General features: G+C 44.4%; 1 protein-coding gene across 17 annotated transcripts in view; it reads right to left on the reverse strand.

The window, feature by feature from the left end:
- ITSN2 (intersectin 2) overlaps positions 1-18,957 on the reverse strand; it is a 59,118-nt gene that overhangs the window by 6,530 nt on the left and 33,631 nt on the right. For 14 of the 17 annotated variants that reach the window (XM_015859541.3, XM_015859536.3, XM_085543979.1 and 11 more), the window contains 13 exons: positions 17,576-17,712; positions 15,722-16,110; positions 14,863-14,984; positions 13,799-13,974; positions 13,342-13,486; positions 12,836-13,038; positions 12,171-12,232; positions 11,226-11,392; positions 10,857-10,902; positions 10,545-10,666; positions 10,015-10,111; positions 9,339-9,530; positions 92-213 (listed from right to left, as the gene is read on the reverse strand). In XM_015859541.3, the coding sequence (XP_015715027.2) occupies positions 92-213; positions 9,339-9,530; positions 10,015-10,111; positions 10,545-10,666; positions 10,857-10,902; positions 11,226-11,392; positions 12,171-12,232; positions 12,836-13,038; positions 13,342-13,486; positions 13,799-13,974; positions 14,863-14,984; positions 15,722-16,110; positions 17,576-17,712 (1,980 nt within the window). Of the gene's footprint in view, positions 1-91; positions 214-3,067; positions 6,206-9,338; positions 9,531-10,014; positions 10,112-10,544; positions 10,667-10,856; positions 10,903-11,225; positions 11,393-12,170; positions 12,233-12,835; positions 13,039-13,341; positions 13,487-13,798; positions 13,975-14,862; positions 14,985-15,721; positions 16,111-17,575; positions 17,713-18,957 lie in introns of those variants that run through there. The other 3 variants (XM_085543984.1, XM_032443410.2, XM_032443411.2) reach the window with 2 other exon arrangements.

An 18,957-nucleotide genomic window follows, 5' to 3' on the forward strand; every position in this document is an offset into this window, starting at 1 on the left:
AGCATTTCACAGTTCTTAAGCATCTCTTCACTGCTATTCTTAAGGACAAAGGTGGTGTTTTTGCAAAGACTTCCACACAAAGACATCTCACCTCCAGGACAAGCTGAAGATCATCCATATACCTTTCTTCTGTCTGAATGAGTTCGTGGATGTAGCCCTGCCTCTTCCTTTCCATGGGCTGCATGGTATCGAGGCTTTGGAGATCAGCGCACCCTACAAGAAGCAAGCCAGCAGTTCAGATACCATTCAAGCCTTCAGATGTGATGAATTCACAAAGCTACATCAACATACACCAGCCCAAGGGTCACACTACACACAGCACTTCCTCCTAAAGCCTCTGTCCACAGCAGCACTGGGTTTCAACTGATTGTGGTTTGCACCCTGCTCTCTTCATGGCAGTTTGGAGTCTGACACCTTTTCATTCCTGCAAGCTTCCCTTCTTGCCATGCTGTGATGCAGAATAAGGATTCCTGACTTCCTGTAACTTCCTACATCTCTTCTGCAGCAGTTTTTGAAGTCGTATTTTCCTCTTACCTTACACAACCTGTGCTGTGAGATGAAGTCATCTAGGATGTGTCTGGTGCTGATTTATAGCACGGCACCTTTAATCTCAACCCCGTTTCTCAAGTGCCTCAGCTATTAATTTATCATACAAACCAAAATCTGCAAAGCTGTGATGCATAGTTCTACATTTATTTTCTACTTTAGAAACCAAACAAGCCAGAGGTACATTGAATTATTCTGATGCGCTGAGTACCAACAATCCAAACCATGCATGAGGACACAGAGGACATTCGATGACACACATCCAGTTCTCTGTGGTAACATGCGGACTCTACGGTTTCACACTTGTTCTCCTCATTCTATGTGTTAGTGAACACGACAGCAGCATTTGAGGTTTAGTAACCAACCAAAAAGTGGCAAAAACGAAGCGATAAGTATGATTAGATGGGTAAAGGAGAGGATGTAAAGAGAAACTCTGATCCACCTGTTGGCCGTCATGTGCTAGCAGAGCACTGCAAGGAAGCGAGGGGTCCCTTGGAAAGGGTCCCTTGAAAAGAAACAATTACAGTTTATTTAAGAGTAGGCATCGATCACTTGATGCAGCTGCATCCAATTTTAATAAAGGCTACACCAGAAAAGGCAACAGCCAGATGTAAAATGAGGGCTTTTCAGTTCTGCTACCTACATCCAGAAGAGTCTTGAACTTTAAGCTTCCTAACAAGAACTATATAAATACTACTTCATACACAGAGCTCTGGGATTGCAGCTCTTCCAGCTGCAGAGAATGCTGCTTCGAGCCTTGGTTTCTTCCAAAGTTATAATGAGGATAGAATTAGAAGAAAAAAAGGAGTGAAATTTTAGCCTGCTGTGATTTCAATGAAGTCCGGTACTGACTTCATAACCCATCAAGACTGACTCTGGTCAATGTGTGCTGCTTCTGTTCTAGTGCCATTCACATACATAGCTGGATGTAAGCTGGTTCCTGACATGCTGCATTTTAGGACACAGCTTGTACAGTAACTGTACTTTGTTTGCCCACACTCAGACCTCAGATCTCAGCTTTGACAAAGTGCTTCTTTTTTCTATTGCAACATGCAGCCCTACAACAGGGACAGCAAAATACTGAAGCTCCTGTTGCTGTCTGCTTGTATCGTAACTGTTAGAAACACACGCGCTCTTGCATTTGTGTCTGTCTTGTTCCATATACATCAAGCTGAAGCAAACTCTGGGAGGCAAACACACCTTTCATACCACAGGATAGGTGTGGTTTATAAAGCTTACTGCCAGATACAGAACAACAGCTGATTCAGATGGCTGTGCAGTAACCCTGCACCTGGACCGTCACAGCTTTTGGCATCAGAGGATGAGTGCTGGTTTACATTTAAATCATCACTGCCCAAAAAGCTCTGACTTGGGATGGGTCTGATGATACCGGCATGAAAACATAGTGAGGAATCCATTTATCTGATTTCAAAAGGCCTGCGTAGGCACTGGGATCTGAAGGGAGGAAAAGCAAAGGAGAGAACAGATCAGCCTACCTAACATACTTGCCAATGTTTTCTACAGCAGCCACAGTAACCGCCTGGCTCCCTGGCACAGAATGGCGAGCCTACATCTCTGCCTGTTCTCCCACATTCCTGCTGCCCCTCTCCCTGCACCAGCTCTGGTACTCAGCTCACACCTGGCACAAAATGAACCGGGACTTTTCTGCTAGTTTAACAGCCAGGAGCTTCCTTCCTTGGCAGCAGAAAGCTTTTGCTTTGGCTTCTGGCTTGCAACTGCAAAGCAACACCAGGCTGTCCAAGGAACCCGGGGCAGGTTTGCCTTGTTCCCTCCTGAGCACATCTACAGAGCTGCTGTGGGCCCAGCACCTCTGAGACATGGACCCTAACAACAGAGCAGCGCACTACTGACATCTTTAAGATTTGAGGTAAGTTCTAGGGGAAGGAGACAAGCCAGATCTAAGCAAACCCAACAGTGAAGACCACATAGTGGTGGTCAATGCATAAACTGCACATGTAAGAAGTTTGGTTTGTTTAGGGCTGTGGGTTTGCTCAGTTTTGCGGTGTGCTGAATAGAGTGCGCTTTGCTGGTTGGTTTGTTCTTTCTGTGTGTGTCCGTATTATCTTTTTCTCCTCGGCTACCACAGCAAAAAATGCATCTTGTCACAAGTGCCACGGACCAGCATTCAGCAGTGCCTTCATTCCAGGCTGAGCACAGACAGGATGGTGTTGAACAGCACCCACACCTGCTGGCACAGCACAGCACTGTCCTCCTGCCAAACCTGAGGCGGTCGGACGCCTCTGTGCCTCCTGCAGACCATGAAAAGGTCAGTTTCCATCAGGCCCTGGGAAACACCACCAGAATTTTGCCCAAGCTCCCCTAACTGCTGAGAGCAGCGGCTCTTTCCACTGCAACAGCGGCAACTTAGGACTCATTCTGCAAGAGGTGAAAGAGCTCAGTCACTGTGTTGCATACCCAGGCAGCGTAAGGCAGTACCTGGTTATTCAGATGGGAAAAAGATGTCCCCGGGTGAACAAAAAACCACAACAGACAAGCTGGGTCCTTTTACGTGTCCCTTTAATAAAGTACATTTGCATAGTTATCTTACAACTTGGTTTCAACCCAAAGATGAACAATTGCCTCATGCTAAGCACAGCCTGCATTTGCATGTCCAGACAGTCATCCTTGCACATTAATACTCCAGCTCCAAGAGAACAACAGAAGATACTTTAAGGCAGCACACACCGTTCAGCAGCAGTTTATTGGTTCATTACATGGAAGCAGCGTCGCCCCACAGCAGCTCCCAACTGCAGGACACAGTTTGCCAGCGTTCCTACGAGCAGATCTATGCACAGGTGAACCCCATTCAGAAACATCACACAGGGATACAATCTGACAAAGCATCGGGATGGAATAAACGTTGGCTGGTAGGACACCCAGTTACACAACGGCCCCCATTTTCATAGCAAACAGCACTAGGTAAGTACTGCGCTGCAGGCAATGCCACCTTTTGCTCTCCTGGATGGCTTCAAATTTAACTGTTAATGCCTGGTTGCTCTGAGAAGCATTTGGGCTCTAAGGGCCAAAGGGGGGATCGGCAGTTCAGCCGGTATCTCTTGTTTTCAACCTGTCCTCAGCTGCTCAAAAATTCTTCCCCCAGATTAATACTGCTTCTATAGCTACACCTTGTTTTAAAACCCAGCCATTAATATACCCTCAGCACAGCCTTTCCTACTGATAACCTGATGTATTTGTCCAGCTCTTTCTGCTCCAGCACACGACAAGAACAGACAAGAGCTCTCAGGTGACTGCACCTGATGTGCACAAGGGCAGGGGCTGCGGTTTCTCCAGTCAGCATTAGAAAAGTCTGCTATTATAATCAGTAATAGAAGATCTGGGGTGTACTCAGGTAATACTGAAACATCAGGAGAAGCTGTGAAAGCCCCCAGTGCTTCATGGCAATGCTCAGCAGTTTAAAGTAGAGGGGCAGCTGTTTCAATGGTTATAACCACCTACATACCCAAACACGGGGCTGCTTGTGTGAGATGGTCCTCATACACCCCGACTGTACCACCCAACAATGGGTGCAAGGCCAGCTGCTTTTACCCAGTGCCGTAATGCTACAATTCCTGCATCATTCCAGATGGGAATGTAGTCTTCCTTTCCTGCCCTCCAAATTAGCAGCAGTTTGGCACTGAAGGAAAGCACTGAACGTTGGGGAGAATCAGCTGAGCTCCGATCCCACAGGAGAGCAGTGCCTTGTGGACATGGGGCAATCTGTAAGACCACCAGATAATTCAACCATAGGGAGGGATTGCTTGATACCATTCAGCAGCTTTTAGCAGAAATACTGAATAAAGTAGCTTCAAAAGGAAATCAAGCCAGGCAGAACACTGCAGAAATGACTGAGCACATCATCCTCCTACAGCAACGTGATCTCATCCCATAGCAAAGTACTGGCTGAGACAAAATACACCCAGAGTAAAAACCCACCTGTAGTTTTCTGTAGGCACATTGCCATGGTCAATATTGCACAAAAGAGATAACTTTGACCTAAAGGGCACATCCACACCATTGGATAAAGCATATTAAATACATTACATTCCGCTCTTTCAATAGAGAAAGGCTGTTACATCTCTGCAGTTTGATCTGATCGTACCTTCCCAACATTCACAGATACGTATGTGTAGGGTTGTAAACATTTCTGATTGCATAAGTGACCTTTGCTGTTTTGTTACCGAGTTCAGAAACCAACTAAATTAAATAGATTAATTAAATTACCTACATCTCTCCCACCCCTCAGACAAGCAGCCTGCTGCTGCCAACTCCTTTCATCCAGAGGGGCATTGGGGTTACAGCCCTCCAGTTCTGCTCCCTCCCTCCTCACACCAACAGTGGTATCATAGTGTAACTGTGCCCTCTGCCTTAAACCCAGATTCTCTGCCTTCAGGCTCCGGGTGTCTCTTAGTGTTCCTTTTCTGCCAGCGCCAGAGGGAGGGGGCTGACAGCACAGAGGCTGTGTAAGCGCTTACTGCATTAACCACTACGATTTGCTGTTGGCCAAAACTGAAAGCATCAGTGAGCTGTCAGAATAAAATGCTTAAAGGACGTTGGTTAAGGATAGGGCATATCGAGCCTAAACAACCTGAATTCCTGCCATAGGGCTACTGTGAAGGAAGATAACGAATACATATCTTCCATTCTATGCTTAATACCTCTTTCTCTGATATAAAGGTTACTTAAGAGGCACAGCTGCCCCAGACCCAACAGATCTCAACCTTGGATCATGTGGTATATTTGGAATCACAGTGACCACCAGCAAACAGGGAAGGTTTGTTTTCTGGGTGCACCCTACAGGCTGTCAATTTTATAGCTCAATATGTTATACATGAAATCAAGTAAATTAAAACAGCAACCAGCAAACATTTTAATTCTGCAAAGTATGTACATTACAACATCAAAAGAACACAGCTCCCCGTTCAAAGCAGATAAACTGTGCAAATAGTGGGTCTTTGTGTGCCTGCAATCCCACCACGCAAACGATAACTGGATATGCATGCTAATGATTATTAGCTAAGGATTATCAACGCCAAAGAAAAACGCTAAAGGAAACGAGAATGAGCAGCAGTGAAAGCCACACAAAGACCCACTATCCTTTCTTTTACAAATCAGTGGTAACTGTAGATAAGAAAACCCACGATAACCTAATTTCTTGACTGGATCTAGCATTCAAGCGAAGCGAAAGGATTGTTTCATTGATACGTGAGCAGGGCTGGCCACCCTGCCGCCACGCTACAGTCAAACTCGGATAGTGGGTCTCTGAGGTGCTTTCACACTGGAAGACAACATTGGGTCCTAAAAAAAAACAAAACAAAAACAAAAACAAAATGAAGGATAAAATGGACGTAAATTTGAAGAGTGAAACATGAGTTCTACGGACAGACAACAAGGAACGACCAACACAGCTTTCTGCAAACAGCCATCATGCACTTCTGCTCTGTAAGGCGGCAAGTTATAAACACGCACAGCACTGAGCAGCTGTGATGCTCATCACTGACTCAGAGACACGCTGCAGTGACTCAGCTGAAGAAAGCTCCTTCCCAAGGAAGCCTTCTGTTACCGCACCAAGCCGAGCCCTGGGCTCCTTGTAAAAGGCAAGGCAACATTCCCTGAGACTTCAACAAAGCCAGGATTCCTCCTAAAAAAAAACTTGTGGTGAGGCGTTAGGAAAGCAGAGTGTGGACTTGTAATGAAAAATCAAACGGTTCAACCTGCTCTACTCTGTGCTAAGGCTGGGATGACAAAATCGTGTCTCTGCTATTTGTTAAGATGATCCCCATCACTCAATTCTGATTCCCATCAGAAACCCAAAGCTGTGAGATCTAAGAGCAGGCACTGCTATGTCAGGGTAAAAGCTGGGTATGCCCTGGATTTATGGGCTCTCCTTCAGCCCACAGCCCAGATTCGGAAGCTTGAAAGACCTGACTGAGATTCACCGCGTCTTTTTAAACACACGGAATGACAACGTGACAACAGGGACTGATCTCACATTTGTTTCCTGGTAAAGAGGGGGAATGTTCTGTTGAACAAAACCTTACAGTGTCCTGGAACCCTCACATGTTAGAAAGTGCACTCAGATCTGTGGCATGCAGTGCTTCAAAGCCACTGATCCCGTCAGCTCTTAGTGCCGAACCAAAAAGAGATGTTCCTCAGCAATAACTTTGTTTTGACGTGTTGTCCATACACAGACACTCAAACACAGCCACCCCAAGCACATCAGTGCAGAACCCAGCTCTTCCCTATGAAACATCCTCAAAAATGGGTCAGCTTCACTAATCAGAGGATGGTGGGCAGGAATTATGAACTTCAATGCACAGAGAAGCTTCTAGGAAGGCAGCTCCTTGTTGAAAGGACAAGACTCAGCTCATCTCTCCAATATGTCACGTGTAGATGGAAGGTTTTAGCGGGGAGGGGGTGGAAATTGGGTTCTCCAGTGGTGTTACTAAAAACATCCAGGAAATTCACACTGCTGCCCTATGTGTGCCAAGAGCAGGAAGAACACGTGGCAGGCCTGCACCAAGGAGATAGCAGACGTGCATAAGATCTCACCCTGGATGGATCAACGAGCACTCAAAGAACAGAAGGGAACATATTCCTTTAGGTAAATCTACAACTACGTATGCTTTAAAGCCTCCTCTTCTTTATGTGGATGACTTGGGGCAGACATTAGAAAAAGGGCTAATGTTACTGAAACATGAACAACTCTTACTGACAACAAGGTCACTGAGAGCACAACCCAGTATTTTCTGGTCTGCAATGACCAAGGCCTGGGTTGTAGTAAAAGATGCTGGCAGAGCTACAGCACACTGAATTGTTTTTCCTCCTTGCAGAGTCCTATGCCAGAACGCAACCCAAAAAGAGGTTACCCTTGTCAGCATCATTTCTTCTGCCCAGAGAGCTACTGACACAGCTTGAGAGAAGAACTACCTAAGGAGAACCTTGTTAGGGAGGTCTGCCTCATGGGGATGACCAGTGAGCCCCAGGAGTACAAAAGGTGGTCCATATAACAGAGTTTACATTTGAGGGGAAAGCAGAATTGTCACAAGCCTCAAACCTCTGTGAGTAAACCCAATTTGTTCCCATTCAAATACCCTTACATTCAACTGGCCAGGAGAGACAGTGGGAGATGTGTTTGTCAACAGAAGCACTGCAATATTCACGCCAACCAAGTAGGGGTGACACCTGCTCTTCAGTGACTGCTGCTGGCTGGCCCTGTCAATGCAATCTCAAAGGACAACTCTCGTCACACAGCCACAATCCGAAGGCTGAGAACAAGACAACCTAATGATCTATCAGCAAACAAAGAGAAAGACTATCACGTCAAATGTTTCCAATTGCAGTTTGATCTCAGGACTGCTTCTGTTGAAAACTGATGTGCAACCATCCTGCACTCATCACATCCAGCTACTCAAGTCACTGATGTGATAAGCAAAGATCCTCCTCATTTTTGAAAAATTCTGGAGTGTTTAATCACAGAATGGCCTGGGTTGAAAAGGACCACAATGATCATCCAGTTTCAACCCCCTGCTGTGTGCAGGGTCGCCAACCTGCAGACCAGGCTGCCCAGAGCCACATCCAGCCTGGCCTTGAATGCCTGCAGGGATGGGGCATCCACAGCCTCCTTGGGCAACCTGTTCAGTGTGTCACCACCCTCTGGGTGAAAAACTCAGCCAGAACCTTAATTTCATGGCCTGGCTGGATGCAGTCCGTGCTATTTTATCCAAATTGTAAGCAAACAAAAGATTTCTAAAGAAATAGATCAATCTTTAGATGAGCCCAATCAAAAGTTGTTTAGGTTCAGTCTAAATGCAGCATTTTTTGACATCATCAAAAACATTTAGAATACATGAAATAAGAATGCGTTACCTGGAACATTAGCACAGATGTAATTTAACTACAAATAAAACCTGAATAGGGCATTCTAGCCAGGTACGACAGCTACTGGGGGGACAACCCAAGCTGGACCTACATCATCACACCTGGGAATTCTTCTCTAACAACCACACTAAGTTCATCTAATCTCAAGCGCAAGCTGCTCCCACAGACCAGCTGCAGGTTTTTAAGGGTATACCTCAACCAGAATTCCAGATGTATGCTTTTATACTGCAAAAAATGCGCATGATGCCTAGTGGAAAAAACAGCAAGGGAAAGGATGTGGCTTGCTAAGTGAAAGGGACAACTTTCACATCACCTACCCAAACCCTAAATGGGGCTCCGAAAGCCACGAATGTCGCGGGCTGATGGAACGCTGATTTAATTCAAGTGCCCAAGGATGGAAAGCTGAAGGAGGAGTAAGAGCAGAGCTCATTTTCTCTGAGGAAAGCTGACAAAAGAAACGGCAACTAAAAACACCCAAACGGGTGGGTGAGGAACCAGAAACATTTCCTATATTTACATGCAAAAAAAGATCTGACCTTCAGACAGGCAAATGTTCTGGAATTACAGAATATTCCTACAATGAAGCATAATACACCTGCACTGGCTTCTGGTCAGTACAAGCTATCAAACACGAGATAGCTGTACACCAGCTGCTCTTTAGGTGGACACCTACTGGATGTTTTGCTCCAGCTCACCCTCACACTCTCACTACTGCAGTCTGGCTGGTTGGTAATCTGATGGTTATTTGTAGGTTAAATAGAGTAATAAAGTATTTAAAAGAGCATTTAAAATCCCAATAACTTTGGTTGGTGCTCCAAGCTGAAAGCAAAAAAAACAGTAATGCACTTTGGAAAGAAAGAAGCAAAATGGTTTTTAATAAAATAGTTGCTTACACTGCTGACTCGGATCAGAATCTGTGGTCATCTTCACGTAGTTGGAAGGGAAGAGACCTGTCACACCATTGATTTCTCCTTGCCACCAGTCAGCATCATCTTTGCTCAGCACGTTGATGAGCTGCCCTTTGGAGAAGCTGAGCTCGTCTTCATTGTTTGCCATGTAATCATACATTGCTATTACTTGGCACACTACGAAGAAAAAGCAGAGTTAGCAGAATGCTGTGACATGAAGCATTAAGGCAGTTTTTCAGTATTTTGTGTAGATATGGCAAAGAAACAACAACTTCACATCAAGTGCTACAGAAAAACACCAGACATGATCACAGCTTGCTATGGAATCAAATGGCAAGAAGGGGCTTCCAAGCGAGGTGAGTGTGGCTCTGCAACGCAGGCAGAAAAGTTTAAAAGCTTTATAAAGTAGTATAAGGTGGGGCAGGGAGCCCATGAAGGACTGCTGAAAGCAAATGGGAGATTCTCCCTTTTGTGGACAGAAATAATATCTGAATGGACACATATGCCAAAAGACTCGGATTTGGACTAGGACTTCACCTTGTACAGCAAAGCACAGTCAGATAAGGCTATGAAACACAGTGTTAATTCAAATTAGTATGTGAACAAAGTAGTTCAATAATATACTCTAAACGAAATACAAATAAGACCATTTTTTTTTCACCTGAGTGGGCAGCAGATGTGGTTCGCTCGCTGCTCGGACCCAGTAACTTCACATGGCTGGCAGGGAACCATCCTTTCTGTCTCTTTTTCCCTCTTGCCTGTTGAAATGGGTATAATACAGTCAAGAAACAAAACAGCATAAGGACTGGAAAAGCACAACAGATGTATCACACAGTTCTGCCTAAGGAAAACAAAGCTGGTCTTCCAACAGCAATTAAGCACTAAGTATCTCAGAAGGTAAGATCTGACTGAAGGATGAAACAACCAAACTCAAATAAAGCTGCGTCTCGACTTGCTCTGACAAATACGTACATTCAAAGGTTTTAAGAGCAGCTAATCATTTCACAGTAGGGCTGCACATCTGCTCTAAGAAAATTCCACTTGCACATCAATTTAAGAGTCTCTAACGAGGAACTGCAGCTTTCCAAGCAGCTTTCAGTGTGCTCTACTCACTTGTTCATTTCAAGTTAAACCAAAGAACCCCTCAATGCTGCTTGTCAAGTCAGGATTCCTGTTCCTCCAACCACTCACCTGCAGCTCTCCTTGCCACCATCCACTAGCATTTTTCTTCAGGATAAGAATGAGCTGCCCGGGAGCAAGACTAAGTTGTTCACTTCCTGATGCAGCATAAGCAGTAGTTACCTGAGCAATTTCTGAAAAGAAGGGATATTAATTGTCTTTGGTATATTTTCACTACAATAAGAGCTATTTCTAAAGAAGAAAGTTGGTATTTATCTTGCAGGTAAGCACACTGGCAGACCTTAAAACACTTCCATGAACACACGTGCTTTATTAATCACTTCAAACACAGTCCAAAACGTTGAGAAGTTATAATGTACTCACCAGGTTTCTTATTTATTGTTCCAGCTTTGCCAGCATTACTAGAACCCTGTAACAAAGACACAACAATATTCTTTGCATGTTTAATAAAACCAGCAGAGTTTATTCAGGCTGTTTATAAGCACGTGGCATGTACATACATTGCAACTCTGAGCCCTAATTTAACAGAACACCAAGATCCAGCTGTGAGACCAACAGTGGGACACCGTGGTTACAGCACTGATCTGGAAGTCAAGTCCCCTAGGATTCTCTTTCCTGTCAAGCAATTTTATCTCTGCTTAAAATCAGCGTTTAACAGACAGGTATCAATAACAGAAATATACCAAAACAGAGAAAAAGCATCGTTATGCAAGACTCAAAGTAAGAACTCACTTCTTGATCCTTTGGTCTGACATAATTGGAGGGGAAGATCCCAGTTCTGTCATCGATGCTCCCTGTCCACCATTCCCCTTCTTTCTGGGTCACCAGGATTTCCTCGCCTTCAGTGAAAGTCAAGTCTCCAGGCTCAGAGCTTGAATATGAATACAGCGCAACGTACTCTGCACAAACAGTACATATAAAGGTGGAGAGAACATCTTCAGATGGGAAGATTAAAGTCCATCAGACACAAGAATCTTGGATGTCTGCACCCCTCATGGTGTCTGTAGTGTGGATCATGTCATAGAATCGTGGAATGGCCTGGGCTGAAAAGTTCCACAGTGACCACCTGGGTTCAACCCCCTGCTGTGTGCAGGGTTGCCAATCAGAAGCCCAGGCTGCCCAGAGCCACATCCAGCCTGGCCTTGAATGCCTGCAGGGATGGGGCATCCACAGCCTCCTTGGGCAACCTGTTCCAGTGCATCACCACCCTCTGGGTATAAAACTTCCTCCTAAGATCCAACCTAAACCTGCCCTGAATGTCCTAGCAAGCCTGTGAAACAACCCACCTTACAGCCTGCCATCACAGCTTGTCTCATGCTCACACCTCTGAGTTAAGGATGCACAACGTTCTACAGATACGAATTTGGCAGTGAGTTACCACACTTGGAACACACTGCAGATAAGCAGAAGCCTGAAGAACTTACACCCAATTGTACAAAGCAAAAAAAAAACCAACAAACAAAAAAACCCAAGCAAAGAAAATCAAACCCAACCAAACACCACCAACGCGCCTACGCTCAACCTGAATTAGTTACAAATATTACCTAAGTTCTCATTCTCAGATTCTCCTAACTATAGCTCAGCACTTGCACAGTATTTTCTGGTCAAGCACTAAAGGAATTGTTCAGACACGTCTCACATATTTCAGCTCCATCACGCACTGTTATGCTCTCTTACCCTCTCCTGCTGGGTAGGGCTGTGCACCGGACTTCTTCACTGCTGCATAAACAGCTTCTGGTCTGGAGACATGAAAAAGGACATTTGAATAATCAAAATGCTGACCAACGCATCCCTTTATTAGGATGAGCCTAAGCTCGCTCCAGTGTCTCCAAGTTGCTATTTCTTCATTATAAAAGCTCCCTCCCCTTTCAACAAGTGACATATCACTGGTTTTAAGAGCTGAGCAGCAGCCAAGAGCACACCACACCACACCACACTTCAAAAACAATGTCAGACTATATGACTGGAAGGTATTATTCACACCCATAAAGATTTCTGCCCAATCTTCTCGTTCTGAACTATTTCTAACAACTTTCATCACAACACGATGAGAACAATTCACACACAGCAGCGCAGCCACTCAAGCATTGATAAGACTTAAGTAACCACCCTAAGGAATAATCAGCCATCGCTGACTTCTCACAGGACTCACCTTGGAAGCCTGTTCATTTACACAGCCGTGAGCCCAACATTAATTGGCTTCCAAGAATGAAGTAATAAAAGCCTAAAACTGTACGGTGTAAATCAAAGAGCATCCAGGATCTTCACTGCAATCCTTTGGCACTCCGGAACACCTCTCTTTGATAACTACCAAATACAATAGCAGTCAAAGTTACACTTACTCCTCTTTCTTCTCACTTCCAGGTAAGAGCTTGACGTAAGACTTGGGAAACCAACCCCTTCCTCCATGCACCTCCCCAAACCACCAGTTTTCCTGCTGCTCCAGGACAGAAATGATATCGTTTTTGGAGAAGTTCAAGTGGTTATCTTTTTTTGCAGTCCAAGAGCAAAGTGCTTGTGCTTTCAAGTTCTCAACGGGCTGCCCCTGGTAAGACAGAAGCAGAGGTGTGTTAGCAGTCCCCTTCACTGGTGTGAGTGTTAAACATTCACTGACACTTCACTTATTGCAGTCTAAGCGAGTTCATTCCTAACTGCTGGATGCTTTTTTGTCATCTAGACAATGTTTTACAGAAGTGACTAAGAAACAATCTCCACTGTTTCCTATCTGTTACAAATATAAAGTGTTTAATTACAGATGAAAACTATCATGACTCAGAAATGCACTGCACGTGTCCTCTCGGTCCACAGTCCACTGGTGGATGGAGTCACATCAGAACACACAACGTACCTGTCCATGAATGGGTGACACAGACCCAGGGGACACAGTGCGGGTAAAAGCTGACTTCTGTTGCCACGCTGCATTAACGTTCAGGCTGGAGAAATGCACGTTCTGGTAATCTGACTCTTCTACAGATTTGCTTGGTGAAAGCGGTCTGCAAATCGAAGACAGACATAATAAAGACACAGCACTTTTTATTCTAAAAGCACTTCACACAGAATCACTACTTTTTAGAACACAGATACAAAACAAGGAATACTACAGTTGTGGATGCCCCATCCCTGCAGGCATTCAAGGCCAGGCTGGATGTGGCTCTGGGCAGCCTGGTCTGCTGGTTGGTGACCTGCACACAGCAGGAGGTTGAAACCAGATGAGCAGTGTGGTCCTTTTCAACCCAGGCCATACCATACAGCATGTTACCTTAACTTTGAACAAGCAATCTGAACACAAATACAACAGAACTCACTCTGAAGCAGCTGAGGTAGTAGACAAAGATACTGTAGGAGGAAGTAAGGCCTTCTTAGGAGATAAAGCTTTTTCTCCTTCTGGCATTCTTTCCACATAATTGCATGGAAACCAACCAATACGCCCATGGAAGCTCCCATAAAGCCAGCCAGGCTCTCCAACATTTTTTTCATCAACCTACAGACAGGAGGATAAACACAAAGAAAACACAATTTGCTGTGTGGAACAACAGGATATCTATCACATGTCAGCATCTGTTGGTAGAGCAAACAGCACAGGCAGCACTCGCAGGGTCAGCATTTGCAATTCTCTCTCCTTCCAGAATTGAGCGGATTACACACTGGTGGTGACACAGTTGTATTGTGCCTCCTGCAGCTCCTCCCCAGGTAACAAACCAACTCAGTGACTTGTGGAGGCCAGCAGAGACAGCCTTGGGTTGTGTGCTCCTCAAATAGGACACAAATCATGTGACACTGAGGGACAGATAACACCAGAAGCAATTCTGGCTTGCCCAAATTACAATGACTTGTGTTGCATTTCATTGACTGCATGGCCAAGAAGCAGAGGCTGGGTAGAGCAGCACGTGAAAACTAACACAGTTTTAAGAGCTGTGCTGCTCTTAAATGAGGAAGCCCAAATCTCTCTCAGTAATCTTAGTTTTTATTAAAAGACAAAACGTGCTGAGCCTCCAATTAACTTTGTTCACAACTCATCCAAAAATGTTATTTACTGTAACGATTAAGGGCGGAGCATTTGTGCTACACATCTATGTCAGTACAGAAGCTTCCATCATGCTGCATATCATCAAAGGCAGAGGAAGAAAAAACGGGCTAAAATTAGCAGCTAATCAAGTCCCAGCAGCCAGTTTAGCTTAGTTGAGGTTGGGGGTAGAAAAGGAGGTGGTGGCTGCTGGCGTATTTTTAAAATAAGACAGGAGCAGTTCAATGAGAAAGCCAGTTCTATCTGAAAAGGAAGCCAAAACAACACCAGCCTCTTTTGTTTCCTCTCAGGGTCAGAAGAAAGGAGCTGTTTTGTGACAAGCTAAATACAAATGGCAAATCTCACCTGAATTATATCTCCAGCATTAAAGCTCATCTCATCATGATTCCTTGCTTCAAACGGATATAAAGCTCTGTAATTTACAAAGGCAACAGAATTCCTGGATTCTGAATTACTGACGGCATTGCCTGAAATGATAAGAAAACACATCAGCATTGAAGGCCAGGCTGGATGTGGCTCTGGGCAGCCTGGGCTGCTGGTTGGTGACCCTGAACACAGCAGGGGGTTGAAACTGGATGAGCACTGCAGTCCTTTTCAACCCAGACCATTCTATGGTTCTATCTTTCTGCACCCCAGCTGGTTCTCATTTAACTCAGCAATTAAACCAGCTGATCAGAACTGGCACTAAAGAAAGCTGAATTAAAGACAAGTCATCTTTTGGGAAAATACTGTTAAATGAGGATTTCTGAAGACCACTGGAGAAAGTCAAGCTGACTTCAGTTCTACTTTTGTTAATCAGAGGTACTGAGTGGTGCAAAAATAAGTGGATTTCAGTGTTAATAAACCACTGAGGATTACCCTGTGCATCCACTCATCACCTGACAAAGCCGCTCCATGTTGGCCTTCTGCTTTAATGACAGAAAGATCAGATCTTACAGAGCACTACAGTATTTCTGTTTCCAACACCTACAATTTGTCAGCCATGATCACTGGAGGATTTGCCACTGGGGCCACAGGTGGTAAAAACTTATAAGAGACAAACTAAACCAATAGGATGATTTACAGCTAACTGAAGACACAGAACAGTGTTTTGTTCATAATAAGAGGCAGTAAGTCTGCCACAGAGTCACACTAACACACCTAAAGAATGAGAAATGACTTAGAAAAGCAAGAACCACCAAGGCAACATCCTAACTAAGAGTACCTTCGTTTGTCCAGGGTGGCTTAAGACTTTTGCCCTCTGCTGGTTTCAACAGATCTCCAAACTTGTCACTTATGTTTAATTTAGCAGCGTGTTTCTCTGTCTCGTGAGAGTTGGTGACTTCTTTCATCTTCTTTATTTCTTCATTCTGCTTACGCTTCCCCTCAGCTTCTTTAGCAATTTGTTCTTGCTTTCTTCTCTCTTCTTCCAGTTGTCTCTGCCGTTGCTCTGTTTCTCTCAAGATCCCGGCTTGCCTGTTTTTCTCCTCCTCTTCATGAAGCTTTTCCTGCACCTTTTCCTGCATTCTCTCTTCTTCTAATCGCTTCTTTTTCTCCTCCTCTTCCCTTCGGATATTTTCCTGCCATTGGTTCTCTTTCTCCCGTTTTGCTTTCCTAAAAAGAACAAAATGAGAGAGGGGTAGAACATTCATCTGAAAACGAAACAGTGACATCTTAGAACAGCAAGTATAAAAACTACTGCTTCTTAATCAGCAACACAAGAGAAACTATACTTGTTTGGAATGAGACCATGAGAAAGCAAGAGGCAACAACTGAAAAGCTTAATTTCTTGATACAAGCTGAGCAGTGCAAAACCAGCACCTCATACACGAATCATGATTAGCTCAAAGATGTAGTTCAACATTCTGGTCCTCATCCTCAAACAGGAATCAAACTTGCAGTTCAAAACCAGCTCACTTATTGAGCTCCCAAGATTAACACAAGCAGTGACACAGCTGCCCAGGGAGGTGGTGGGGTCACCGTCCATGGAGCTGTTCCAGAACCGTGGGGATGTGGCACTGAGGGACGCGGGCAGTGGGCATGGGGGGGTGGGATGGGGTTGGACTTGGGGGTCTTAGAAGTCTTTTCCAACCTGAATGATTTGAAGAATCAATACGTCAATGTCCTTCCTACTGTCTAAGTACCTATTCCACAAGTGAATTAATATACACGACAAAGAACTAGCAGCTATTCAAGAAGCATTTAAGGAGATATTTAAGAACTTATCAAAGGTAACAACAGAAATAGAAAACATGAGGGATTTTAGAAGTGTGAGAATTAATAACTGCAGTGCTGCACCAAGGCCTGGGGCCCTCAATACAGGAAGGACGTGGAGATCTTGGAACAGGAGCACAGGAGACCACTAAGATAATCAGAAGGAGGGAGCACCTCTCTTATGAGGAAAGGTTGAGGGAACTGGGCTTGTTTAGCTCAGAGAAGAGAAGGCTCTGGGGAGATCTCATTGCAGCCTTCCAATACTTCAAGGGAGCTTATAAACAGGAGGTGGGACAGCTGTTTATGAGGGTGGGTAGAGATAAACAAGGGGGAATGGTTTTAAACTGAGACAGAGGAGATTTAGGTTAGATATTAGGAGGAAGTTTTTCACCCAGAGGCGGTTACGCACTGGAACAGGTTGCCCAAGGAAGCTGTGGATGCCCCATCCCTGCAGGCATTCAAGGCCAGGCTGGATGTGGCTCTGGGCAGCCTGGGCTGCTGGTTGGTGACCCTGCAAACAGCAGGGGGGGTTGAAAGTAGATGGGCATTGTGGTCCTTTTTCAATCCCGGTCATTCCGTGATTATGATAAAAAGAAGCCAAAAATACTAATAGAAAGTGTTGCTTGGCTTATTTGCTCTTGAAACTTGAGTTTCTAAATTACACGAAAAGACAAAAATAGATCAGAAAAAGGAAATGCAGAACACCTTGTATCAGTGGTACTCCATTTAAACTGCTTTCTCAAGGCAGCAAACCAGGATGTATTTTTGCCATTCTACTTCCTGTCTATTAAAACCAGGATCTTTAAGACATCACGGCTCTCGTTTGCTTTAAAAGCTGCAATGCTGATGATTTAAGATATGGTACCTTGCAGCCTCATCTTCCAGCCGCTTTTTCTGCACAAGTTCAGCTCTTCTTTTCTCTACCTCTCTGATCTTGCTCTGTTTGATCTTATGAAGCTGCTCCAAGGCTAATTGCTGTGTGCTGTAGCTTTCTCTCAGGTCCTAATAAGGAAACACAACGAAGTACATCAAAAGAAATGAACCCAATCTTTTGGGAGAAACACCCAAGCACTGTAACACTTTGTGAGCCCAAGTACAATTTTATCCATACAAACGAACAACGTAACACTGAGTTATTAACAATCCCTGAAGGTCACTGTAGAGTCAGGTTTGCAAGTCCTTTCTTAGAACTTAGGCTTTCAAAGAGCCCTTCAGACGTACACCTGCTGGAAACAACAAACGTGACAGGAAACAGGAAAAGATAAAACTTCATGTATAAATACAACACATTGTAAGGACAAAGATGACAATGAAGCACACTCTGAAAAACCACAGAACACACCATTGAAGAGGCAGACTTCAACTGAAAGCCAACACAGTGGTTTATGATTCTATGAACACATAAAGCTGAGAATACATCCCCTGTGCTCCCCTCTGCAATGTTTCTGTTCATTCCCAATTGTAAAATACAACCACAAATTGCTGCATGGAAATGGAAGACTGAAATTATTCGAGCAGAATAAGAAGGAGCAGTTCCTTAACTCCATCAAAAACCTTAAGAACATCCTCATTAGGTTTACCACTGCAGGCAGCTACAGCCTAACACACCCACACCGCCTTCTTCCTCCTACTTTTTGGGGCACATTCTTCAGTTCCTATTCCACCTCCCTCTGATTATGGATATTTTCACAGGACATGAGCATGAATCTTTGGGATAATTACATTTACAGGAGACAAAACCAGCAATAATTCCAATACTTTGAGAACTTACTTTGTCACAGTACAAAGCTGGATGCCACGCTACTATGAGGCATCCCACTGGCACACACTGAGCTACGTGGTGTATTCTGACTTTCTGTATCTGATATGAAACGCAAATAAAGCAGTTATGAACGATCTGTTCCCACCACAGTAAACACCGCCAACAACAATCACAGTTCCTGCAATAAGGGCAAGGTAACAAGACTTCCATGCTAGTGAACGTCTCAAACAGATGCATTTGCTACTGTTCTTTCCCCCTAATGTGTTCAGTTGAAAACATTTTCTCATGCTACACGAAAACTGAGGATTACTATGGAAACAAACTCTCATTTCTTTGATTTAAGAAGGAAAAAAACCCAAGCCAGATTTCTGACACCAGCAGACAAAAGCAGCGTGGAGGAAAAACAGGAAGCAAGCTTTAGTAGGGGGTTAATCTAGAGGTTTCAAAGGATGGCCGCTGCTGTGCCATATGTCATCATCTGGGCA

Source organism: Coturnix japonica, chromosome 3 (genome assembly GCF_054131305.1).
Source record: "Coturnix japonica strain WE chromosome 3, WE-NBRP24, whole genome shotgun sequence".
In the NCBI taxonomy this organism is placed as follows: Eukaryota; Metazoa; Chordata; class Aves; order Galliformes; family Phasianidae; genus Coturnix; species Coturnix japonica.